Here is a 21,410-nt window from a genome sequence, read left to right as displayed (position 1 = left end):
TTTTTTTTTCTAGTTTTTGTTAATGTTTTTAAAATTTTTCTATTTTTACTTAATTTTATATTATTTTTTTTCCAATTTCTTTTATGGTTTATGAGATAATTTTTTTTTAACATTTTTATTTTGTTTTTTTTTTTTAATATATATATATATATATATATATATATATATATATATATATATATATATATATATATATATAATGTTTGGTTTTTTAAGTAATCAACATTTGAAAAAAGAAAAATAAAACAACTTGAAATTCATTAAGTAATCATAATTTCAAAAAAAAATGGACATAATAAAAGTTCTCTAAAAAAAATGTGTGATGCATCAACACGTTTCAAAATTAGCATGAAAATCACTAACATTTAAAAACAAATATTTATATTTGATACATAATAAAATTTGAAGTGTCAAAAATATGCTCTGAAAAAAAAGAAGTGTATTCTACATCACCACTTTTCAAAATCAGGTCACCACTATACTATCCCTATGAATTGGGTAATCTTATCGGTTATTTAAAGTGCCAAAAATTATGCTAAAAAAAAATATGTGTGTTCTGAATCACTCCTTTTCAAAATTGGGTTACTTTTTTGCTATCTCTATGAAACTGGGAACAGTATCAGTTCTCGTTTCAAAGTTTACGTTGTTCCAACTAGACCTCACACCATTTGGTATAGGATTCCCATCTAGTACGATGGCTCAGTTGCCATTATCTTAAAGATCTGCCTCAACTCTTGCTTGTCAACAGAGGAGAGTGGTTTGCTTTGTCTTCAAGAAGTGAGGTTCGCGTCCCTGGTGAGTATAAGTGTCACTTGTGTCAATGGTTCTTTCACTATCGAGGGAGAGGGTGAGAGTGAGTTCCAGGTCGATTGGGAGTAGTCCCAACATTGCTAGGAACACACAACACAACATGACATGCACAACTTCTAGAGGAGCAGCCCACACTAGTGCGACAGTCACAACATACAAGGTAAGATAACATGTACAACACTCAACGAATCAGTCTGAATGAGTGCAATGGTTGTTATAGCAAGCTTCATGTGAAAGGTCTGTCTGATGTCCGGGAGAGCAGTCTACATGGGCAAGACAACGTTAACAGCATATACAACACATTTCCATCAATAGATTATGCATTACAACAAATGAAACAGTTCAGATGTAGAACACAGGTTTTAAAGATCAGTCTTAGAACAGATACAATACATGTGTGAAAACGTGCTAGCCTGTTCGTAGGATTCTGAATTAAGCGAAAGTTCCAAGACACATCATTACACCATACATCACTAACCCCGAGTGCGGGGTGTTGGAGCCACTACTTACTCCTCAAAGAAAAGATTACAGACTCTCTTGGCTATGTGGGAGGAGCTGAGGTGAAAAGTCCTTTGCATGTGCAAATGAGGTGGTATTTATAGCCAAGGGTGAAACTGACCCTTGTGGCTGTTTGACTACCCTCATGACCATTTGGCTTCCATGACTTTTTGACTTACATGACTCTTTTTTCAACAAGTGGGTCTCTTTGACTTCCACGTTACATCACATTGATTAAGAACATAACCCATAGTGGAGATGTGGGCAACATGACTCGACGTGACTTGACATGACAATGTTGGTACATTCGTGTTGCTGCTAGAGTGCATGTCGAGCTACAGTGTTGCTGGGTGATGGATGTCTTCATGGTGTATCATAGCTTCACCTCCGCATGGTGAAGTGCACAGAGTCTTTGATGGTCCTTGGTTCGCTTGATGAAGCTTTAGCATGTTGTTCCTTGCTTGCATGTTGGAAGGCTTGACAGGCTCATCTATTCGTGAAGGTGCATGTTCGTCGTGTTCATATGCTTTTCATGCTTCATTCATTCATACATTGGTGAACCTGTCCTTCTACATGTGCTTCCTTCGTTAATCCCATTCATCATCTTGCCATGTTTGTTGGTGTACTTGTACTTGCAGTCACTCATGACAAGATGACATCAAATCAAAAACCTCCTAGTTTACCATGGCACATGATCATTTCAGAAGCAGGTGACTGGGAGAGGCAGAAAGGTTGTGAAGTGGGATGATGGCTCCGAGCACTGTTGATGAAAACTACACAAGAGTCACTAAGGGATGGAGACAGGTAATCTAAGTCAACAGTGACTGCCTGTGACGTCTAGCTTGGCTGGGAGGAAAAATTGCGCAAATTTTGGGAGGGATAGTCTGGGATGCAGGAAGGCAAGTCAGGCATGCTCTACGCATTTTTCAGAATGAACGAGCAGTGGGGAATGGACAGCCAGATTTGTGCAATTTTCTAGAGGAACGGGCTAAGCTGCATCAAGGGTCAATAGGAAAAAATTGCGCAGTTTTTGGGAGGAACTGCCTGAGAGACTGGCAACCAAAACTATGCAATTCCGGAAGGGAACTAGCAGTTGGCTACTGCGGTCACTAGAAGCCAAAAGTGCACAATTCCCAAAGGTAACTGGTAGTTCACTGTTGGGGTTACTCGCATCCAAAACTGCGCAATTCCCAGAGGCAACTGGAAGTTGGTTGCTCAGTCACTCGCAATAGGAACTGCGCAATTCCTAGAGGGAACTGGTAGTCTGCTGCTAGGAGCTATTGGTGGGGAAATTACACTGAAGCTGGGAAGTCGGCCTCCTGATCATCTCTGTGCAATTTCTAAGCTGGGCGGACTGCTGGACAACAGAAGTCCTGCTCATGAAAACTGCACAACTTCTTGGATGAGAAGTCGGTCGACTGTCCGAATGAATGACTGGGAAAACTGCACAATTTTCTGAAGGAGACAAGGATGGGAACTTGGTGCCTATTCGGCCTGTCTGCACAATTTCCTCAATTAGTTGAGCGAGTGAGGTCAGTGGCCTCTACGCAATTTTTGAAGGGAGTCAGTCCTGGGATGACTACTGGGTCTAACTGTCTGGGTGGTCACATGGAAGTTGATTGAACTACTTGTGGGCAACGCAGATTGAAAATACTAGCTTGGTGCTTTTGCGCTTTTCTAGTTGACATTCGATTGAGTCAATGGTGAGGTGATGGTCTGGCTATTAGAGGGGATTCTGGTTGTCAGAACTTCAGCAAAAATTACTAAGTGTGTGAACGATCGAAAGATGCATAGGTGATCATGCAAACACACCCTCACATGACTCGATGACGAGATGACTCAAACCATCCAGACACACATGTTCAACATGACTGACTGACAGTGCAAGTGAGAAGCGTGACACTCATGATTGACCTTTCATTGATCGAGATGACGCTTGCACGACAGTGAACATGACTCTGTGTGTGAATGCGATATATGCTTTCATAGTGAATACAAAAAGCTCATATGAATCGAAGACTTCAAGCATAACCAGAACGTGGTCTCAAGCATGACTTAGACACCAGCATGCAGAAACTTGAATGAAATGAACAAGCAAGGCAGATGTGAGGACTCACATGAGCTCATGGAGTGAACCCGCGTGTGTGCAGTCATCAAGTGAAACTCTCAAGGGAGGCTCCGAAATTGGTGGAGGCAAAAATTTTCGAGGGTGGTTGTAGCCACTGCAATAGGTCACAAGTTGCTTGTGAGGAGGAAATTCAATGAAAATAAAGTAAAATGAAGAAAATAGAGGTTTCCTTAATAAAACAGCTTCTGAGGATTAGTTGGAAAGCTTTTTCTCAGGCTTGCTTAGTGTAACCTTCTTTTAGTTAAGTTTTGGAGCTCTCTCATTATTCTCTCTCTCTCTCACTCTTGGTCACTTAGAGTTTCCTGGAGCACTCTGGCATTGGATCAAGAAAGGTAAATAAGGTAAGAGGAATGAAGGAGCAAGCAAGGAAGAGTAGGATCAAGCAACTACAACAATATTCTTTGCAGGTATCGATTTGCATGCGTGATTTCCTTGCTAAATTTGGCATGCATGGTATTGCATGTGCTTATTTGTTGTCATGGCATGGGTTTTTTCCAGCTGTGACAACGTTTTCAGCCTAGCCTTTCCATTTCCAGATAGCCATGGTGTGATGGGGTTCTCATGTTTTAGTTGAGATGGATTGCCAGATGGATTCAAAGTTGAGTGGGGTGGATCTTCGATAGAAAGTACTGTAGAAAATCTGGTGGTAGGTTAAGCTGATAATGCAATATAAATCAAAGAAGAATAATATAACCTACTTCTACTATCAATTTGTGGAAGCTTAAAGATCAGGCTGAACAATATAACCAGAAGAAGAACAATCAATCGCACAATACACATGAAAATATTTTGGGGAAAGTCCCAACTAAAAACCCCACACTATTGTATTATCATACATGATGGAAATAGATAAGAATTATACAAAGCCTTAGCTCTCACAGCGAGCCAGCTCTCAGTACAATCCTCACAGATGCTCATAGGAAATCTTGGCTTCTCTCCAGCCTTCCTTTTTTCCCTCCAAGCTCGTATTTCCTTGCATTGTTCCTTGTGGATGATTCACCTATTACCAAATGGATGATCTCCCTCAAAAACTATGAATCCTCAAGGATAAATCCTTTATTGCATGCATGAGTTTTCTCTTTGAGAAAAAACATGCAACTGATAGTACATTGTCCTTGACTTTAATCTCAACTGGGTATTTCTTAGGATAGAAATGCATGATTTTGTGATGAGGGAATCTTTAGTTAACTGGGGTAGCACTAGTTGAGTGCATGCATGCATCAACTAACTGTTAACTCACCATTAGTTCCTCAAACATTTTGGAACTAATTTCACTGGACTTAACTAAGTAAACTAAGTTAACTAATTACAACTCAAATATAACTCAAACTTATCTCCTTAATTTAAGGGATAACTCTTGCATGACTTTAGAAATACTTCTAACTTGAATTTCTCCAACTAATTAATCTAAAATAAATTAATTAATTATTTCCAAGTAGTTGTTAAGACTAAATTTGATTTTAATTCACAATTTAATTCAAGGACAAATTAAATTGGAATGTTCTTGTCGCCATATTTCAACAAGTACACATGACCTAGTGATCCCTGAACTAGACCCTTGAACCAAAATATGGGTTGCGGTAAAGCCAAGTATTGTATGCTTCGATGGGCCTAGGAATCCTCGACCCGTTAATAGAAGGATATAGAGTAAAGCCTAGAGGTGGTTTCCCTTGATTAGGCCTTGGAATCCTTTCCAGTGAATGACGGGATATACAGTAAATCCTAGAGGGTGGAGTCTTGGTTAGGGCCTAGTGATCCGATGTGGATTGCGGTAAAGCCTAGAGACTAGGAGACATGGAAATTCCTCATGGTGTAGGTGGATACATCCAGTGGCGTCCATGCTTGTTTCATGGCCTAATGATATGGGATGGATTGCAGTAAATCCTGGTCCTATTGATGAGGGTGAGGTCAAAATGTCAGCATCTTGTTCCTTTGTCAAAATAAACTGCAGCAACATGATCCTCCTCGCTACATTGTCTCTGAGATGATGACACCGGATGTCGATGTGCTTAGACCTATCATGAAATACTGGATTCTCAGAGAGTTTGATACAGCTATGATTATCACAATAGATCACAGTTGGATCCATCCTCTGATCAAACAAACCAACTAGGATTTTCCGCATCTAGATGTCCTCACATTCCGCTTGACTTGCAACCATGTATTATGCCTCTGCTGAGCTGAGTGCAACAGACCTTTGTTTCCTGCTGTACCAAAAAACTTCCACTGACCCAAGGTTAAAAATACCTCTTGTTGTGCTCTTCCAATCTGATGGACTCCCTACCCAATCTGCATCAATGAAGCCCTGTAACTTCACTCCCTCTGTCCGTCTGTAACATAATCCATACTGATATGTGCCTTTGAGGTATCTCAATACATGCTCTACCACCTTCCAAAACATCTTGGTAGGCTGAACCATCACTTGACTCCGCTGGTTCACCGCATAGCACAAATCTAGTCGTGTGTTCACTAAGTACATCAATGAACCCACAGATGCCTGTACATAGTATCCTCTACCACTTCTCTTGAAGTAGCAACCTCGTTCCTTCAGTTACCTACTAGATGAGTCTTCATGGGCTTGCACTTCTCCATGTGGAATCTCCTGAGTATCTCGTTGGCATACTTGCCCTGAGACATAAACAACTCCCCATCCTTCTGTCACACTTCCATGCCAAGGAAGTAATGCATGAGACACATGTCTTTCATCTCGAATTCTCTTGCAAGGTCCTCCTTGCAAGACACGATAAATTGATCATCACCAATCAATATGAGATCATCAACATAAAGTATGACGATCAACAACTTACCTTTCACCACGATCTAGTACAGGTTCACATCTGCTTCACTCTTTGTGAAACCCAACCCAGTGAAGTAGTTGTCTATCCTGGTGTACCAAGCACGAGGTGCTTGCTTCAGCCCATACAACACCCTCTTGAATCGGCACACATGCGACTCACGATCAAATGTCTTAAAACCTTCCGGCTACTCTATGTACACCTCTTCCTCAATCTAGCCATTGAGGAACACAGTCTTCACATCCATCTGATGGATCTTCCAACCCATCTGTGTTGATAGTGCCAACATAGATCTGATAGATGGGTACCTTGCTACAGGAGCAAAAGTCTCATCATAGTTAATCCCCTTGACCTATGAAAAGCCACGGGAAATAAATCTTGCCTTATGCTTCTCCACACTACTGTTAACAGCTTTCTTTACCTTGTAAAGCCAATGGTAACTCACAATTGACTTGCCTCAAGTCTTGGAACCACGTCCCAAACATTGTTACGAACTATGGAGTCATACTGCTCCACCATAGCATCAACCCAAATAGACTGTTGCACTGCTTCCTCAAAGGAAGATGGCTCGATCTCAACACATTCCCCAACAAGGGCCATGTATCCAGTGTACCTCTCTAGTGACCTCCTCTATCTATGCTGAGAGGATGGTGCTCCCACATTCTCTCTTGTATCATCCAACAATCTGTCAGCTTCTCTTGTGCGCTTTTGTCAATCTATGGAAGACTCTACTTGAGTGGATGTCTCCACTCCTAGAGCCCTGCATGCAGATGCTTGAGGCTCCTCCTCCTTAGGAACCAATAGTTCCTCCACAGCCTGTAGTTGGAGCTCCCTCTCAAGGGAAACTCACATGGCCTTCTTCTCATCAAATTTGAGATCTCTGTGAACCACTATCCTCTGACTAGTAGGCAAGTACACCCGATAGTTGTGAGGTGTATCAGTGTACCCCACAAACATCCCCAACTCTGATGTCAGCTCAAGCTTCTTCCATGCATCCCTTGTCACATGGAAACATACCGATGAGCCAAAGATCCTGAAGTGACCCACATCTGGTCTCTTACTGGAGAAAGATTCCTCTCGTGTCTTCATCACAAGTATGCAATGCGGGCTTCTATTCTACAAATAGACCACTGTGTTGCATGCCTTAGCCCACAAGTGAAGTGGTAGGCCTTGGTCATGCATCATTGCCTGTGATGCCCCTACAATAGTTCTTTTCTTCCTCTCGGCCACCCCATTCTGTTGTGGGTTATGAGGTGCGTTAACTCTCACTTAATTCCTTTCATTGCATAGAAGTCCTTGAACTATTGAGAGACATATTCTCCACCATTGTCGCTTCCCAAGGCCTTGATATTCTTCCCTGACTCTTTCTCGACTAAAGCTTTGAACTCACAAAAATTTGTGAAAGTTTGGTCCTTCTTCTGCATGAAATAAATCCAGCATTTATGAGAATAGTCATCAATGAAAATCACATAATACCTTTGCTTCGCTATGGATGCCATCGAGAATGGTCCACACAAATCAGTATGAACTTGCTCTAAGATAGCTTCTGCTCGACTATCTCGATCATGGAAGGAGGACTTGGTGTAATTTCCCAAGGTACAACCTTTGCATGTGTTAACTTGCTCAAGTTTACCTTTAGGAAGTCCTGTATATATCTACTGCATTATCTTCAAAGCCCCATGATGCAAATGGCCCAACCACCTATGCCACAACTCGCTAATGTCTTGGCTTTGCACCAATTCTGCTTTCGTACTCAATGCTGCACAATCATCTACCTCTATTTTATAGATATTCTTCACCTGAATCCCTATCCTCTTGGTTTGACCCATGGCTATGTGTCTTAGGAACGCCTTTCCTTTACTAAAGACAACATCGTAGCCTTTGTCCTCCAACATCGCGACCAATACCAAGTTCTTCTTCAGTCCAGACACATACATCACATCTGTCAAGGTGAGAGGAGCCCCATACTCCCTCTGAAAAGCAACCGTGCCCACTCCTGAAACACTATACCTTCCGTCGTTACCCATCTCTATGCGCATCTTGAGATATTTCTCCTCCAATGCATTGAATAAATTTTTATCACCAGTCATGTGGAATGAGGATCCACTGTCAAGGTACCAGACACAACCCATCATCGATGACACCATGCATGCAATGAGGGTAAAGTCCATTTCGAACTGAGAGGCTAATGCCTCACCTTCCGATCCTTCCGAGTATCCCTTCTTGGACTTCTTCGATGGGAAATTAGTCGCATAATGTCTCATCTTGTGACAATTAAAGCATTTTACTTTAGACACGTTACCCTTCTTCCCTTAATGAGAACAATTCGATTTGAAATGGGAATCCTTCCCCTTCCCTTTCCTTGCCTTACTTGATAAGGCCAGATTTTCTTCATCCTCATTCTTGGATGAAGAACCATCTCGTGTGCTCCTCTTGTTCTCCTCCTGCATAAGATCCAAACATAGTCGTTCCCAATCTGGTAGTTTCTTCCTTCCATTCTGTTGTGGCTAGCAACAACCCCCCTTCTTATTTAATTTTCTCACTAATACTAAATAAGTGGGGACCCTTATCCATAAAATTTAAAAAAAAAGTGAATTAGGACTTGTATTCCCTTTTTGAATAAATATTACTATCATAAGCTTAGGAGAATACCTGAAAATATAAAAAGACTTAAGTTTTATGATAAGTTCGAACAAAATCGTTCTCTCAATAAAAAGCGTCGCATCGCAAAAAGGTAATAGATGCTTTCCTACAAACAGAATCCTAAGATTGTGAAATCACGATGCGAGATCACATACTAAAGAAATTCATCGCATCGCAGTTTTCATGTGCTTCAAGTATCACTTAAAGTGAAATACCTCAAACCGCTGATATGCGATGGTGCGTCTCGCAAATCGCATTTCGCAGAAAACATATGGTAATGGATGATTGCCACATGTAACGGATCATCAATCTTGCAATCTGCAATATTGCGAAGCGAATCACAAAATCACATTATCGCAGATCTGCAAGGCTCATCGTTCGAAAAATATTTTCCATAAACTGATGCCCCGTTATGCGCGTTAATGTTAATTTAATGAGTTAGTTGGCAATCATTAATGAAATATGGTTTTGATCTGATTGAAGAGCCATTTCATGTAAGGTGATATATTTTATATGATTTCGGCATTTAAAGCTTTCTTGTCACCTTTTTCTTATCATTACTCTTTCCTCATTTGCAAATTGCAGGAGCGAAAAGCAGGGCGGTATACATAGTAGTGTTCAGAATATTAAGGGAAAGAAAGGAAAGGCTCTGAGTTCTGAAGAAAAAGAAATGATGCCCTTATACATGAACACCACCTGTAACAGAGATGCTGGCGTTACTACTTGGGAAGGCATGCATAGTCTACTCGAGGAAGAAAATCCCAAAGTAATGGAGGTTATAGCTACTGCAGACTCATGCGGGTCATCTGAGGCATCAATTATAGAACTAGCATGCTCATTCTTGCACCGGATGGCAGCAAGACCCAAGATTCTTCCATACACGGACATAGTCAAATGGGTACTGGATAGCGTTGAGATAACAGACTGACAGTTTAAGACTCAGAGCTAAGAACTCATGGAGTCATTCTTTCCACAAAATTTAAGGTTTACATCCTCTAACAAAAAGCGTGCAAGAGGCGAAAAATAGCACCAGGGAAGCCCAGATCAAGAAATGGAGGCAGTTTCTGAGGCGCGATTTGGCTTTCTGATCACGCATCGCCAGGAAAAACCTCTTGAAAAGGAAATCCTATAATCACTCAGTCACCTGTAAGCCCAGAAAATTGTAGGAAAAAGTGCTAAAGGCGAAAGGCAAAACCCGAGCTCTAAAAACCAGTGGTATTTATCAGGGATATCTTCAAGTGGTATGTAAATTTCTACCAAATGTGCAGCATCTACAAACAAGCTGGAGACAAAAGGCTCAAGAAAGAGCAGGGTCCATCAAAAGGTTAACCAAGTTAAATTGGGATTCTTACTGGTAGTACTTGGTTAAACCACACAGTCAGTGCATGACTCTCAAATGTCTCACTAATTCTGCTGAGAAGATGGCACTAGCACTTGTCGATTCCGTTTTCGCAGGACAACTAAAGTTGGAGGTCGGCCAGCCAACTCTCCTCAAGCCAATGCTGGATGCTTGCGACTACAAAGATCAGATACATAGATAGTTAATTGCCAGTTTTACTTTTAGATTCAGTTTTACTTTTACTTTTACTTTATTTTTGCCTGAAATGAGGACAGTCATTTAAACTGCCTCCTATATTTTTGTAATAAATTATTTTTAGATATAACTAGTAGTATTTAAACCCTTCTCATGCATTTAGAGAAGGGTCCTGAAATTTATCAAAAACTTGTCCTAAGAACATGCACTTCTGCACCCTCCAAGGAGGTTTTGATGAATGAATGGAACAAGATTTATTGACATCTGTGTTTAACATCTGCTACTAAAATTTCACTTATTTACTCTTAGTAGATGTTGAATTAAGAAGAGATAAATCATTATTGTTGGAGCTCATGAGTAGAACTTGTTATAAATGGTCTTTTATCTCTTAACAATTTCTGCTTATGTGTTAAGGCGATATTCATGTTTAGTTATTTATATGTGAATGCCTGAATGCTTGAGTTATCGTTTGGCACTTCTATATGGTGATAGCCATTTATTTATGTTTAAGATATGAGTGACTTATTATGTGATATGTTTTCATGACTGTTCGACTAAATTTTTATACGAAACAGTTCATCTTTATTGAATTATTTTCTTATAGCAATTGAATGATCTTTATTACTAATTGTTGTAGAAACTATTTTAGATCGCATAATTGAAAGATTAAATCCTGGGTTAGTTTTAGAATTAGATATTTCTTTTCATTAGAATACAATTGCATGTTGTTAAATTAGACTTAGAATAAAAGCATTTTACTTAGAAATTATTAGGAAGGAAATATCAATTCTCAACACACACACACATAAATTGGGAAACTGGTCTCACATCCCTAATCAGACCCACTATGCCAAATGGAAATGGAGCTGCTAACCAAGGTCCGGACTGGGTGGGTATCCCCCTTGTTGTAGACCCAATTTTCAAGGCTTCAACAAATTCATAGAGTCCTAGTAGCTATTCCAACTCTTTGGAAGGCCAAGGAGAGCAAGGCTCACCATATCATCATCAACAATAGTTATTCCCACACTGCCAAGCTCATCTCTGTAGATGGTGAGCTTGTTCAGATATGTGGAAATAGTATCGCCCTTCTCCATCTTGATTCTTCGAAGCTTATCCTTGAGCACCAATTTCCTCTGGTCGATATTGTTCTGGTAGAGGTCCTTCAATGTCTTCCACATTGAAAATGGAGTATCCTTCCCATGGAGACTCGAGACAATATGGTCTCGAACTCCCTCAAGGATGATCTGTCTCGCCTTCGCCACACACTTCTTCCACTCAGCCAACTCTTGTGCATTAGTTGAAGCTGGCTTTGGGATTTCTTGATCAATGAATTCCTTCAATCCATTGTCTTCTAATACAACCTCCATTCTATCTTTCCATGCTATGTAATTCAAGCTACCTTCCAAGGCATACTTGAGTCTCAAGCCATAGAATGCCATTGGCCAACCTTGAAGTATGATATGAATTCGATTTGCACCTGCAACCCCGAACTTCAAACTTTGAATTCTCTTCTCAGTATACTGTTCACAGCTCCGATACCATGTAGAAAATCTCTACAAATCCAGCTTCGATACCATGTAGAAAATCTGGTGGTAGGTTAACCCAATAATGAAATATAAATCAAAGCAGAATACTATAACCTACTTCTACTATCAATTTTTGGAAGCTTAAAGATCAAGCTAAACAATATAACCAGAAGAAGAAGAATTAATCGCACAATACACATGAAAATACTTTGGGGAAAGCCTCAGCTAAAAACCCCACACTATTGTATTATCATACATGGTGGAAATACATATGAATTATACAAAGCCTTAGCTCTCACAACTAGCTAGCTCTCAGTACAATCCTCACAGGAAATCTTGGCTTCTCTCTAGCCTTCCTCTCTTCCCTCCAAGCTCCTATTTCCTTGCACTATTCCTTGTGGATGATTCACCTATTACCAAGTAGATGATCTCCCTCCAAAACTGTGCAATCCTCAAGGATAAATCCTTTACTGCATGCATGAGTTTTCTATTTGAGAAAACACATGCAACTGATAGTACATTGTCCTTGACTTTAATCTCAACTGGGTCTTTCTCAGAATAGACATGCATGAGTTCTGATGAGGGAATCTTCAGTTAACTGGAGTAGCACTAGTTGAGTGCATGCATGCATCAACTGACTGTTAACTCACCATTAGTTCCTCAAACATTTTGGAACTAATTCAATTGGACTTAACTTAGTAAACTGAGTTAACTAATTACAACTCAAATATAACTCAATCTTATCTCCCTAATTTAAGGGATAACACTTGCATGACTTCAAAAAGACTTCTAACTTGAATTTCTCCAACTAATTAATTTAAAATTAATTAATTAATTAATTCCAATAGCTGTTAAGACTAAATTCGATTTTAATTCACAATTTAATTCAAGGACAAAATAAATTGGAATATTCTTGTTACCATATTTCAACAAGTACACATGACCTAGTGATCCCTAAACTAGACTGTGGATTGTGATAAAGCCACTAGCGTAGTGACCCCTGAACCAGAATATGGGTTGTGGTAAAGCCAAGTATTGTATGCCTCGATGGGCCTAGGAATCCTTGACTGGTTAATGGAAGAATTTACAATAAAGCCTAGAGGTGGTTGCCCTTGATTAGGCCTAGGAATCCTTGCCGGTGAATGATGAGATATAGAGTAAATCCTAGAGGGTGGAGTCTTGGTTAGGGCCTAGTGATCTGGTGTGGATTGCGGTAAAGCCTAGAGATTAGGAGACATGGAAATTCCTCATGGTGTAGGTGGATAAATCCGATGGCATCCATGCTTGTTTTATGGCCTAGTGATCTGGGATGGATTGCAGTAAAGCCTGGTTCTATTGATGAGGGTGAGGTGGTGTAGCCTTGGGAAGCCCTGGTTGAGTTTGGTTTTAAGTCCCACATTCATGCTTGGAATGTGGCATAAGGGGTGATTAATTGAAAGAAAGATTTGGTTTAGCCAATTTATGGTCGTGTGGTTCGTGGAAGACCCAAACCTGGTTGGCTTTTGCATCTTTAATATGAGGTTATTTCTCTTTGCTATTTCATAAGTATTATACTGGTTTACATGTGGATTATATAACTGTTGTTTCCTTGTTACTTCTGTTGTTATTATGCTGGTTATGAACATGTATTATGCTAGTGGTTATGTATGGCTCTCATCATGTTTTTATTTGTAAATGAATGAGCCATCAGTCCAAAAATAGGAAAACCATTGCGACACTTATGAAAGGTAAATGAAAACTTATAACAATGCTTCTACAAATTAAAACAAGTTGAAACACTAGAAACTATTAATAGAAATATGTAAAACAACACTCACAAGTGAAATGATAAAAAGTGATAGGAAAAACGACAAAAGATGACAAAAGAGAAACTCACTTGGAAAAGCGGGGACAACCACACCGAAGGTTCCTTGATCTCCTCAGGAATGCTAGAATTCCAAGATCAAATGTGAAAATGAGCTCTAGAGGCGTGATTAAATATATCTAAGTGAATTAGGGTTTATGATGTACATGCCTAAAATCAAGGAAAAAGTGACACTTGGCAGAAGTTTATAAAAATAGCAAAATTGCCTCCTTTGCCATACTAATAATAGATCCCTATTTTTTAGGGTTTCTTTTTTCTTTTTAGCTTTTTTATTTTTTGGGAAACTTGCCATGCATGTTGTAGGGAAAGATTGCGTAATTCTGGGGAATTGGAAAATTTTTGACTGAGTGAACTGCATAGTTTCTGAGCTCAGTGAGGGATTGAAAAAATTTTGGGCTCGGTGGTCTATGACTACGTAGTTTCTGAGCTCAAGGCCTACTTCTAGTCTGAACTGTGAAATTCCCATCATCAAGGTTGCTTGCCCTCAAGGATTGCACAGTTTATGGAGGCAAGCCTAGAACTGCCATGTGAACAAGTGAGGAGATCAACTTGTCAGTTAGAAAGATTAGTTAAGTGTGGAAACAAGCAAATACAAGCATAAATGGAAAAGATAAGTCTCAATCGAAGCATGAATGCCTGAATCAATGCATGATGGGCTCTTATGGATAGGAAGGAAGGATCCAGAATCAAAACATAGGAAAAATTTGGAGGGTGGTTGTAGTCGCTACAACCCATTCATTAACCTCATAAATGTAAAGGTTTCATTACATAGGCCAAATGGCATGACTAACCACTCATATAAATCTTGCCTAGTTTTGAAGTTGGTTTTCCAAGTATCTTCTTCTCTGTCTTGAACCTGGTGATATATGTGTTTTAAGTTTAACTTGGTGAAGTATTTGATTTGCTATAATTAATCTGACAGATCATCAATGCTGGGTAGGGGGTACCTATTCTTGAGCTTGAGCTTTTTCAGTGCCTTGTAATCAATACAAATCCGCCATATCCCATTCTTTTTTAGCATTAATATGATGGGTGACCACATGGTGATGTACTTAGTCAAATGACACCTTGTTCTAGTAGTTGTTGCAATTATTTATTCACCTCCCTTGCTTCTATAACAAACTTCCTATACAATCCAATTCTTGACAACGGGGAGTCTGGAAAGAGTTGGATCTCAAGCTCCACTTCTCTTTTGGGTGGTAACTTTTTAGGCTTTCGGAACACATATTTTTATGCCTTTAACAACTCTTCTAGTTATTTTTTTTCTTAGTATAGCCCTCCAGGGATACCTATTCTCTTACTCTTTTACAGACTGATCCTCTCTTAAAAATAGTAAAACAAACTTCTTGCTATAATTTTTTTGTTTATGGCTTGGTTGGCACTTACCAACGAAAATTTTGACTTTCCTTTGTGTGTGTTCATGGTGAATTATTTTCTATCTTTAACGAACTGGTACCAGTTGTCTCTTCCCATGAATTCATCTCAGATATACATTTAGGGACTTCCAAACACTAATTTACATACATCAAGGGGAATTGCATCTACATCTACTTCATCAAATTTAATAAGAACTAAAAGAAAATCTAATTTTGCATTTTTTTGTTACTTTTAACTCTGTTTCCTTATTTACCCATCCCAATGGATATGGGCTTGGATGATCATGAACTTCCAATTCCAATTTTTTGACAAGCTCCAATGTAATGAGTTTCTCCTACGATCTTGAATCAAACAAAGCATCAATCTTTGTCTTCTTGACCTATATCTTTATGTGGAAGAGTTTGGTAATTTATTTCTCTTCATGTTGTTGAAAGCTACTCATATTCGCCTTCTTCTATACTAATGTACAAACAATATTCTCCTCCATGTCCGAGATGTTTTCAACCTAGTTGTTCAAATCAATGGCCATGCGATTATTCTTCTTTATGTCTTTCTTTCTATTCTTCAAGTTAAGCTATGGATGCAACTTCCAACACTTCTCCTTTGTACGTATGTCACTGTTAGAAAGGTTGCAGTGGTTGATGATATATGTGCACTAGTGTGCTCTGGCTATCGTCTTTTTATATTTTCCCTCTTTCCAATTTTCCTTCCCATCCTTAGAAGCATCCTATTGCTCTTTCTACTTCAATCCACTTGATTATCGTTTCTTCTGGCCTATGTTCTCTAGGTATTGCTACTGTACACAAGCCTCATCCACCGATTTGGGCTCTCTAAAAGTATGGTGATCTGACTTCTCTCTCTTCTTTTTAGCATCAAATAAAATATTAAAGAATTCTAATTAATCTCTTCTAATTTCTCCAATAAAAACTACAAATCCATACAACATTTGTTTATTAAAGAAATCATATATATATATATATATATATATATATATATATATATATATATATATATATAAGTTTACTTACAATGACACATGTACAAACTACTCTTTTTTAATAATTACATATTTGAATGTGAAAAAAAAAGGGTATGTACAACTTTGTAAACTAAACAAGAAAATCTCTCTCTCTCTCTCTCTCTCTCTCTCTCTCTCTCTCTCTCTCTCTCTCTCTCTCTATATATATATATATATATAAAATTGTAATTTTAATTATTATAAAAATATTATCAATAAATAAATAGAATTCACAACCTAATCTTTATCACTTAAAATAGTACCTTAATGATAAGTGAATACCTACATAAGATACTAATGCATTAGTGATCAAGTGGTTAAGTTTGACTCTTTCAACTCTTAACTAGAGTTACAATATTGACTCTAATTGAATCTTCTTTATCACAATCACGTGGCTAGGCAATTTTCCATGAATAATTGGGGTTAACATGACATCCTCTTGAATTATGAAGGTCAATTTCAATAGGTGAACTTCTGGAAGGAATAATTTTCTTATATGAGCTCTGAGAGAGGTGGTTCATGTGCCATTGAGAAGGTATCGGTGTGTGGATTATGGAATCTAGGTCAATGATAAGGTAAATATTGCAAAAACCCATCATTTAAGGCCTCAAAATGCCTCCTAAAATTTTCACCGAAAATTTTCTAAACTAGCACCGCTAGTAAAAATAGGCCTATGAGTTGATTTCTCTACTTTTTCACTTTGAAAGCATCAAGATGTATGAAAAATAATATAAGAATCCAATCACAATCAATCAATCATGCTTAAGCATTTTCAACCTTACTCAACCATAGTTAAGGTATAAAAGGGTTTAATAATAAGCTTTATTAATAATGTTAATATTAAAGTTTTAATAGGGTTTAACAAGGTTTTATTAATGAGGATTACATTTAATAAGGTGTAAGGTTTATTTATTATTTGAAAATGATTAATAAAAATGTTAATATTAACCAGATTTATTAATAATATTAAGGTTTATGAATACGATTTAATGTTTATATTTAGTAAGGTTTAAGGTTTATTTAATATTTATGTTTTAATATAACTTTTTTTTAGTGTAACCATATTCAACCATGGTTAGACCAATTCAACTATGGTAAAGCATGGTTCACCATGGTAATTCATGGTTAATATGGTCAACCATAGTGAATATGGTCAACTATATTCATATATTGTGAAAAATTGACAACCATGGTCAAGAATATTCATCCATAGTTAACCATAGTTGACTATAGACAACCACTTTAAAAAAATTGACATCACAATATGACAATTAAATAGCAACACCACAATGTATCAAAATCAATTTTGCAATTTGACAAACAAAAATTGGCATTGTAATGTGATGAACAAAAATTAACATTGTGTGTGATGAGGAAAAAAATAGCATGACAATATGACAAAGAAAAATCAAGATTATGATGTGACATGCAAAATATCATCATTGTAATGGGAGAAAAAAATCAAACCATGGTTGAGCATGGTTGACCATAGTTAGCTATAGTAAGCTATGTCAATCTTAGTCAAACATAGTCAAGCATGGTCAACCTCAATTGACCACGAGCAAACATGGCTATCTTTGATCAATCATAATCACCATATAGTCAACCACAATCAACTATTATCAACCTCAATTAACCATAAGCAATCATGGTCATCTTCAATCAACCATAGTGACCATAGTCAATGATTGCCAACCATAGTTAATGTGGTCAACCATAGTCATCTATGTCCGCCATGGTTTACTATGGTTAACTATGGTTGACCATAGTCAACTATGATCGTTGGCAAATGAATATGGTGAGTGTGGCCCGTCAACTATAGTTGACTCTATTTGCCATAGTTGACAATAGTCCACCATAGTCAACTTTAGTTAGCCATAGTCATCCATGGTCAACCATATTCAATTATGGTCAACATGACCAACCATGGTCATTTGTGGCCAACCATAAACAACCTTGGGAAACCATGGTCAACCCATGCTCAATCATACTCAACATGGCAACCATGGCTGAACTTGGTCAACCATGGCCATTCATTATTAACATGAACAACCATAATCTACCATCGGAAATTATGGTCGACCTAGCAAACCATGGTTAACATGCCCAACCATAGTCAACTATAGTCAATCATAATCTATCATAGTCAACCATAAGTGTGGACAAACATGGTTATCCATAGTGAACTATATATTGACCATCGAAAACCCTTCTATTATTTCTTTTGAAGCTTTTTTAGGCATATTTTTCCATTCGAATTTACCCATAATCCAATTGGGATTTTTTCCAGTCACAAGTTTGCCCTCAATTTAAATGCCCTAGGGTTTTTGAGTGTGTTGAATCCATATATGCACCGAAAATAACATTTTAAATAACAAAAAAATTTGATTTGACCAAAAATTGTTTTATATGGTCGCTACCAAAAATTAGAAAACTTTTAATAGTTAGGCAACTCCAAACATATTTAACCATAGTCAACAATAGTTAACCATTGTCTATTATTACTCCCCAAGCATGTCAACTAACTCAACCAAATTAGTAAATGCAGTTGATATAGTTAACCATGGTCTACTAATACTCCACATGCATGTCAACTAGCACAACCAAGCTGAACCAAATTAGTAAATGCAGCTGATATAGTTAACCATGATTTATTAATACTCCACATGCATATCAACTAGCACAACTAAATTAGCCAATGTGGCTGATATAAACTGATTGACACCATTTTCATACACTTCTATAATGCCCATTCATATATATCAACCAGATTTACTATTATTATTATGGTAGTAATAAAAAAATTGCTACTAATAAAAAATAAAAATAAAAAACGATCCAATTAAATTTTATTTTGACATCTTTTAATTTATTTTTATATAATACTTTATGATTTATCGGATAATAACTGCTCTATAAACTGGAGAAAATCACCCAAACTGAAAATGAAGATTGAGTAACAGTCAGATTTAGATGACCTGCCAATGAGTTGACAGTTCGAATTAAGTGACATGCAACTGCGTTTACGGCCGCAAAAACGCTGGTTATGCGTCGCATGTGTTGACAACTATAAGAAGAGTGCCACTTCACTCCAATTCTGCCACGAAACTCGCCAGTTTTACGAAAAGCCCAAGGCTTTAAATATGTTACTTATAACCAAAAAGAGTGCATGTTAATTTTAAATGCAGGTTCTGTAACATTGATTGCTCTACGCCTTAACTCTTTTTGTTTGGTCAAGGGTTTGATTGCTCTACGCATTAACTGTTTTTGTTTGGTCAAGGGTTTGAGGTAAAGAAATATGTTAATGGTTTACAATTCAGAGGTATATAGCAGGTGCGAAAGTTTGCTTATCACTGATAAGTAATTTTTGGTGGTGAGTTTGTTTTTGGAAAAAAATACTATCCAATACATAGCAATCAATAAGTTTTCTCACGCTGTAGGATGGATTCAAAGATCTGGCAAGCACTGCCGGAAGACTTATTATTTATGATTTTAGCAAGGCTGCCCGTTAGATTTTCTGTGAAGCTGAGAAGTGTGTGTAAACGATGGAATTATGTGCTGTGTTGTCGTGATAGCCTGCAAAGAATGGTGGATGCTAACTTGTCTAATCCCATGCGACCCACGAGCCGCATCCCTGGGTTCTTTGTTCAGATCTGGACATCTTTTAACAGATTTGATACGTGGGCTATTGAAGGCGACGGTTCAGAGGTTTACAAAGTTCGCTTGCGAGAACGTCGTGTGAACGTCGTGTTGTGGGTGCTTGCAACAGTCTCATCTTCTGCCGCCGCCGTGTTTACGGGGTGGCTTCATTTATTCCATAGAAAATCCTGCTACCAGGACATCCAGACTTCTCCCTCCGTGCCCACACCGATGCGTCCTTTATCCTAGGACGTACGATTGTATCTTCAACGCCATGGCTTTTGATGCTTCCACCAGACGTGTCACTATCGTGGTGGGCACAAATGACTATAAGAGGATGGGAAATGTTTATATGAATGGAGTAGTCTTTAACGCGACTTTTTGAAAGCTTTTCCGGCGATTTTTTCCGGTGAAAATCCGGCAGTAATTTATTGGAATCCAAGTTTGATAGCTAATTTCTGCACAATGAAACCGTGTTTTTCAGGGTGCTGAATCCGAATATGCAGCATTTTAACTGCAACAAATCATGATTTCATGTCAATTTCTTCCCGGATTCCGTCACCGGAATCTCAAAAAGTCGCATTATAGACAACTCCTATATGAATATGATAGAGATGGAGATTTATGATACAAATTCCAATGCATGGTCTTGCATTTCCATGACAGTCCCCGGGCACATTCACCCCATCGGTCGGGGCATTTATTCTGGGGGAAAGTTTTACTGGCTCGTCGGGCGGAGCAATACCTCGATGCCCAGCTTAAGCAAGTGCATGGTAGCGTTTACTCTGGCAGACAGACTTTGGGAAGAAATTCCGCTGCCCGAGAATGCCAAGTGGGGCGCGCACAGGTTTGATTTAGAAGAATTTGCATGTTTAAGTGGATATGATGGGCGAGTGGTCCTCATTTGTGAAACAAATTTTCGTGATATTTATTTGTGGAAGTTAAACGAAAATGGCAGACATGAATGGTGTGAACTGCGTGTGGCTTTGTCAGAACACGGTACCCTTAGAGCAGTGAAGGTAGCGGTGAACAGCAATGGATGGATAATGGTGATGGACAGATCATTACAAACATTAATATTCAATGACGAGGGAAAATTTGTGTGGAGAGTGAAATTGCCGAGGCTTCCTTATTATGGCGTGGATAGTTCACGACATATGTCGGTGTTTCCGTTCGAAGCCAACAATATGTGGTGTCCTACACAGGTATAATATGTGGTGGCCAACACAGGTATTTTAGGTAGCAGTTGTCTATAACGCGATTTTTTGAAAGCTTTTTCAGCCGGTTTTTCCTATCGAAATACGGCAGGAATTTATTGGAATCGCAAGTTTGATAGCTAGTTTCTGCACAATGAAAGCGTCCCAAGGGTTTTTCAGGGTGCTGAATCCAAATATGCAGTTAAAAAACCATTTTAACTGCAACAAATCAAGATTTAACCTCAATTTCTTCCCCCGGATTCCGTCACCGGAATCTCCAAAAAATCACATTATAGACGACTCCTTTTAGATATTAGATTGTTTCTTTCGTTACCTATTTATAATTTTTTTTTATAATAATTAGGTTGTATATTTGAAAATT

At 38.4% G+C, this 21,410-nt stretch overlaps 1 protein-coding gene across 1 annotated transcript; it reads left to right on the top strand.

Annotated features, from left to right (window-relative positions):
* The first annotated feature begins 20,446 nt into the window (after nucleotides 1–20,446).
* On the top strand, nucleotides 20,447–21,043 carry LOC149181595 (uncharacterized). The gene has a single exon (XM_089414261.1). The coding sequence runs from the start codon at nucleotides 20,447–20,449 to the stop codon at nucleotides 21,041–21,043; it is 597 nt and encodes a 198-aa protein (XP_089270387.1).
* The last annotated feature ends 367 nt before the right edge of the window (nucleotides 21,044–21,410 follow it).

Source organism: Pinus tabuliformis, chromosome 3_2 (genome assembly GCF_031772625.1).
Source record: "Pinus tabuliformis cultivar Carrire ecotype Pingquan chromosome 3_2, CPIR1, whole genome shotgun sequence".
NCBI classification, from domain to species: Eukaryota; Viridiplantae; Streptophyta; class Pinopsida; order Pinales; family Pinaceae; genus Pinus; species Pinus tabuliformis.
The sequence above is the reverse complement of the archived record's forward strand: the minus strand, read 5'-3'. Positions and strand labels throughout refer to the sequence as shown.